This window comes from Trachinotus anak, unplaced genomic scaffold (assembly GCF_046630095.1).
Source record: "Trachinotus anak isolate AG129_WGS33_773 ecotype Australia unplaced genomic scaffold, CSIRO_AGI_Tana_v1 ptg000025l, whole genome shotgun sequence".
Lineage (NCBI taxonomy): Eukaryota > Metazoa > Chordata > Actinopteri > Carangiformes > Carangidae > Trachinotus > Trachinotus anak.
Window position 1 is genome coordinate 7,732,986 of NW_027273876.1, and position 6,051 is coordinate 7,739,036.

Here is a 6,051-nt window from a genome sequence, read left to right on the forward strand (position 1 = left end):
CAATTAACAGCATCAAATTTGTATCTTTCTGCTGCATCTTTAATAATGTGATTTCCGATTAGTTTCTATACTAATTGTCACCTAAATTATGATCATGTTCTGCCTCTTCCAGTTAAAAAACAAATCCCACAGTGAAGACCATCCGCCTCTTGAAAAGGGTAAAACAGCCACGTGGGCATATCAGCGCTGTCTATTTTGGTCGAAGCGGATGCATTTGCTATTTGTGACGAAGAGGCTGTGAGCGAAAATATACCCAGCGATCTATTAAAAGCTCATCCTCACGAGTGTTTTGATGTTACTGTGAGCCATGAGTGAGTCACACATAGCCTCTAGAATAGCTGCAGCAGCTGCAGCGCTGGGATCCCCATCTGTGCTCAGGAAGCTGTGAAAACTGTCCTCGCTCGCCTCACCGCCCGGCCCGACCAGTGCTTAGAGATGGCATGGCCAGTTTAATTATATGAGCCCAACAGACATAATTTGATTAATTTCCTGATTGTAACAAGCCACTGGAGCCACCTAGGAACATTTGTTCACTTTTCAGAATAAATTAGTGAAATTACTTACAGTGTGTGTACAACCTTTCTGATGACTTTATCACTCCCGCTTGAGAGCACATTGCAGTGAAATAGTTTTCAGCGTGAGGGAGTTCATTTAGCAATCACGGCGCTGAGATGATTGGATGAATTACATTATCCTCCCCTCTCCTGTGTCCCCACTGTAGGTTGCCGTGGAGACACGGGCTCTGATAGCATGGATGGAGAAGATGCCCTTTGTGCTGGGCGGGAACCTCCAGGGAGGGGAGCTGGTGGTGACCTTCCCGTATGACAAAACTCGCTCCCAGGGGGTGACCAGGGAGCAGACCCCTACCCCGGATGACCACGTCTTCCGCTGGCTGGCCTTCTCCTACGCATCCACCCACCGCCTGATGACTGATGCCAACCGACGGGTCTGCCACACAGAAGACTTCGCCAAGGAGGACGGCACCGTCAACGGAGCGTCCTGGCACACTGCGGCTGGCAGTTAGTGTCCATAGCTGTTTTCTCACTGAGCCTAACGCTGTGTTGTGCAGGATTTCTCTGCTCAGATCTGAGCCTTTGAGCTGTGGCTTTGTTTAGCACCCACATCTGCATATTCAGTACTGAACCCCTTTGGCTGCTTTTGGCTCAAAGTATCATGTAAGCATTCAAAGGCAAACAAACAAAGACAAGCAAAAGTGAGAGGGCTTCAGACCCCATTTCACTATTAATTATCACCACAAATTCTGGCCAATGACCTGACAAAATGCTGACCTCAGCTGGTGCTGCTGATCCTGTACAAATGTGTTTTTGTCTTTCTTGGCAGGTATGAATGATTTCAGCTACTTGCACACCAACTGCTTTGAGTTGTCGATGTATGTGGGTTGTGACAAATTCCCTCATGAGAGTGAACTGCCTGAGGAGTGGGAGAACAATCGCGAGTCTCTTCTTGTCTTCATGGAGCAGGTACAGAGGCAAAGTAGCCCCCGCAGCTCACACATGCACCCAAGAAAACCTGAGCACAATCAAACAACCTACACAAACACATGCTTTTTTATTACTTTGGAGTTATTTCAGGGATGTGGTTGTCCATATTTGACTGTTAATTTACTCCTGTTAGCCTTTCTCTTTATAGTGCTTACTCAGTGCTGTATAGATGCCACATGAACTGATCACATACTCTGAACATGCTGAAGAGTATTTAACTGTCAAACACTTAGATGGAAAAACTGGCTTTCTGAAATGTGCAGTAAAGGCCAATAGGAAACCAAAATCAATCACTGGATCCTCTGAAGGCCACGGCCCATAAAGTTCAGCCTGTGAAAAACCTAAAGACTGGCGTAGAGGCAAAAAAAAAATCCAGACTTTATTAGCTGATGAAAATTACCTGAATGATTTATTAAATAACTGAGCAGTGCACAGTAGATTGTAGGATCCTGAGGGATGCAAAGGTTTCGTCCTCCAAACTGAGGCGAAATGAGGCTGCATTCTCAGCTGCACTTTGAGAAGAAATGTGACAGACTTGTCGGCCTGTTATGTTGTATTCTGTCTAGTGATGTGGACTTCAGAGGATCCGCCCCCCCCCCTGCAGGGCCAGCCTTTATTGAAATATTGATGCTGGATGAGGAGGAAAGACATTACAACATGTTTAACTGTTACGTTAAACTGAAGTTCAAACATCATGCATCATACATTATATATCACATCATCACTTTGTGTGACATACACTGTATTAAATTATGCAGGAGATGTTGATGGGGTAAACTTAGGGCAGGATTGACACATGGCTGCATGGGTCGTGCTTTTCATATGCAGGTGCATCGTGGGATAAAAGGTGTAGTGAGGGACCTGCAAGGTCGCGGAATAGCTAACGCCATCGTCTCTGTGGAAGGCATCAGCCACGACGTTCGCACAGGTAAAATATCACATTTCCCCTGATTTTTATGTGTAATTTCAGCCATTAATGGTTCCTTTGAGCCAGACACCATTACTAAACAAACACCTCAGAGATGTGGCCAGTGTCAGTTTGTCTGGATAGACGCAGATGTCAGCAAGTGGATGTGTTTTCCCTTCATCTCTGAATTTTTATGTGAGTAAGCTCAGATTTTGCACTCAAAGCAGCAGAGGCTACCTCGGGGCGCACTGACTCGACTGTCTCTACACTTCAGCTTATTCCTCAGGAATGAGTCACTCTTACAGTAAGTTAGTCTCCTGGTGTAAAGATGGAATAAAAGGGTAAACAAAAGCAGCTGATGTATTTTAGTTGGAGTCTGACTCAATTCGCAGTCGTAGCCAGTGTCGTCCAGGCCTTCCGTTCTGAATTTGACTATCGATTTGTGCATCCTCAAGGCAGTCTCTGCTGATGCCTAAAAAATGCAGCCTTCAAAGCCAAAGTAGTTTTGTACTTAGAGCGTGAAATCGAATGTCCAAAAGGACATTAGCCATTATTATTCCTGGAACTAAATATAAGTCACCGCTTCCTCTCAGAAACCCTGCTATTCTCAGTTGCACTCAGGAAAGATTTTAGGCTTTTTATTTTTGAAAAATGTACCTTTTCAGCTGCTTTGAAATCGCTTTGGAACAGTATGAGCCTTTATAAACAGAAAGCAGTTTTCCTTTAATCGGGATACGTGGACTGTAGATCAGACAGACAGACAGACAGCCTGGGAGCTACTGATGCACATCAATGAAAGATGCTTTGCCAAACAAAGAATTCATTAGCTCATTACCATTTTATAGTGATGCATATCAGGAAACAATTAGATTCCCTTCTGCCATCTCAGTGTGAGTAATGTGAGCGCAGATGTCCCTGTGTAACTGTTTGGGTTGACTGTAGATCAGCAGCAGAGACAGACCTGCTATCACATTTCATTTGTCTCTGCGACCGTTCAGACGTGTCAGGTGGGTGTTTGGATGACTGCGAGGAAGCAACACTGTCGTTCTTATGAGTGAGTCAAGGGCTGAAAATACACCACAAGCTCACTCGTGTTCCTAGGTCACATAAAGGCAGCGTTCAGCATGGTGAGACCAAGAAAATCCAGCATGAGAAAGCAGAGCTATTTTTAAGGATCTAGACAGGAATACAGAGCACCTCCTTTTCCAGAAGTAGAGCACAAAGAACTCTAACTTTTATTTGAGGTTTTAGATGAAGGCTTTTGTGATGTTTGCTCTTTGCCACTGCTTAGTAGGCTGTTCAAATTCAGCTTTCTAGGGCAAGATTTGCATACTGCTGCTGTTGCACAAATAATGTGTAACTGTTGTGCTTGTTGTGATTTAACTTAAATATCATGTTAACGTGATACATTATTGATAAAACCTTTGAGGATGAAGCATCCATAGCAAAAAAAAAAGTTTCAGAGAGAAAATTGGGTCTTGCTAATGATTGTGTCAACAGTATTAGATCAGATTCTCTGCTAATGTTTTGTTTTGTGTTGTATTGTTACATGCTCAATGTGCAGCTCTTATTTCTGTGATATTAACCTTCTTTTTCACTGGTCTGTCAAGAGAAGAAAAACGAAAAGAAACAATAAAAAAATCAAGCATATTCTTTACTTCACCATCAAATTTATGGAAGTGCAACGTTGAATTTCTGAAATACAATAGCCAGCATGAAGCTACATTTCCTTATTTCTCAGATTACACTGGATCAGTCTTCATGGATGTCAACAGTGAACTGATTGATTTGAATTAATGCAATTTTAAGCTGCCCCATACAGTTATGGTTAGTGGGCCAAAACTTTGATTCAGCATCATGATGTCAGATGAACCATGAGGCCCATTAGGTTTTAACCCCCCCTTTGTTTGACTTCAGTTTTACCACTGCAACAGTTTGTGCTGCTGAAGATATATGTATGTATGTAGTAGATTACTGCCATCGAACTGACATACTGTGTAAAAACACAAGTTTAAAAATTCAAAATGCCCTTTCCTGCTTTTTGGAGTGCAGTGCGGCAAACTGGAAAGGTTTGAGCATGCAACAGTCAGTGAAACCAAACACAAAATATTTATTTGCTGTGTGTGTGTGTGTGTGTGTGTGTATTTTCAGCTGCTGATGGTGATTACTGGCGCTTGCTGAACCCCGGAGAGTATAGAGTGACAGCCAGGGCTGAGGGATACAGCCTCAGCAGTAAGAAGTGCGAGGTGGGCTACGAGATGGGCGCCACCAGGTGCGACTTCACCATCGGCCGCACCAACCTGTCACGAATCAAAGAAATTATGGAAAAATTCAACAAGCAGCCCATCAGGCAGCCCATCAGGCAGCTCCAAGCTCGCAGGTCCAGAGAAAGACGTATGGGAACATAATGACTGGATGAGGAACAGGAGGAAGAATCGAAAACAAACATCTGCTCTGATCAGACTGGGGTGAAATCCAGGGCTGGGTTTGGACCTCTGTCAGATTCCTCCACAGGGCTGCCAGGGGAATTAATGTTTGCAAATTGAAAATGTGGATTAATTTAAACGGGATGCTTTGTTTATTTTTTTGTTTAGTTTGGTTTCGTCCCCAGGCATAAGCTTCCTCTGTGGTCACTGTTTTCATCTCAACTTTTCTTGATATCCACTGTAAAAGTAAAAGTATTTAATTCTGTCAAGGGCCATGTTTGTTCACCCCCCCCCCCCCTTTTTTTTTTGTCTGTAACACATCTACCATCACTCCTTGTGACACAACTATAAATAGTGAAATGGCAGATAAGAGGATATAAACAATTTAGAACTTATTTTTTTAAATAAAAGAAAATTGATATACAAACTATAGATAAGGAATATATCTTAGCATCTTATTTTAGCCACTGAGAAATGGCCATGACTGTCATTATGTACATACTTATTAACTTATGTAACACAGTTATGTAAACCAGCTTTACTACCTGCAGTTGTACAATATTCAGTCCTTTAAAAACTTGTGTACTCAGTGACCTTCTGTGTATCACTGATTAGTTTTTTTTTATAAACTTTTTTTGGCAAGTCATTAAATAAAGACTACATTTGCACAAGCTGAACTTCTTTAGCTGCTCATGTGGTGGATTGTGGATTTTACTCATGGTAAACACTTCAGAAGAGTGTAATGTCCGAACAATTAGGGCTTTTAATTTATTATAGAGAAAACAGTAGTCAGTTGGTGCACATCACTGAATAAATTACAATTAATAGGGAAACTTAGAGAGTCTTTGGAACAGAGCACAGCTGAATATGTGAAAATGGGAATTACATAAGTGTTGGAAATGTTAACATTCATTTATGCATGTGCATGTGCAGCATGTGTGACAATATATTTCATCATGGTCATTTTTAATCATTTAGCTATTTTTTGCAGAAAATACAGATAAATATAAAATAATTCAGTACCCATGTATTTTAGAGGATGTCCCATCAAAAGGACAAGGAATTAATAAAGTCAAAACATTTGCAGTAATGAGTGATGTACTGTGATGTTGCAGGTTATTTCTAGGATTAATATCAAAATTATCTCTGATTTTACACTCACTCCTGCTTTGATTGAACCTCCCTAATGGAAAATAAACTCCATTACATTCCCATA

The 6,051-nt window shown here is 41.8% G+C and overlaps 1 protein-coding gene across 1 annotated transcript in view; it reads left to right on the forward strand.

The window, feature by feature from the left end:
• Positions 1 to 5,512, forward strand: part of cpxm2 (carboxypeptidase X (M14 family), member 2) — a 29,443-nt gene extending 23,931 nt beyond the window's left edge. The window contains exons 11-14 of the mRNA XM_071462423.1: positions 722 to 1,019; positions 1,342 to 1,481; positions 2,331 to 2,430; positions 4,561 to 5,512. Coding sequence (XP_071318524.1) covers positions 722 to 1,019; positions 1,342 to 1,481; positions 2,331 to 2,430; positions 4,561 to 4,817 — 795 coding nt within the window. The 3' untranslated portion in view covers positions 4,818 to 5,512. The remainder of the gene's footprint in view (positions 1 to 721; positions 1,020 to 1,341; positions 1,482 to 2,330; positions 2,431 to 4,560) is intronic.
• The last annotated feature ends 539 nt before the right edge of the window (positions 5,513 to 6,051 follow it).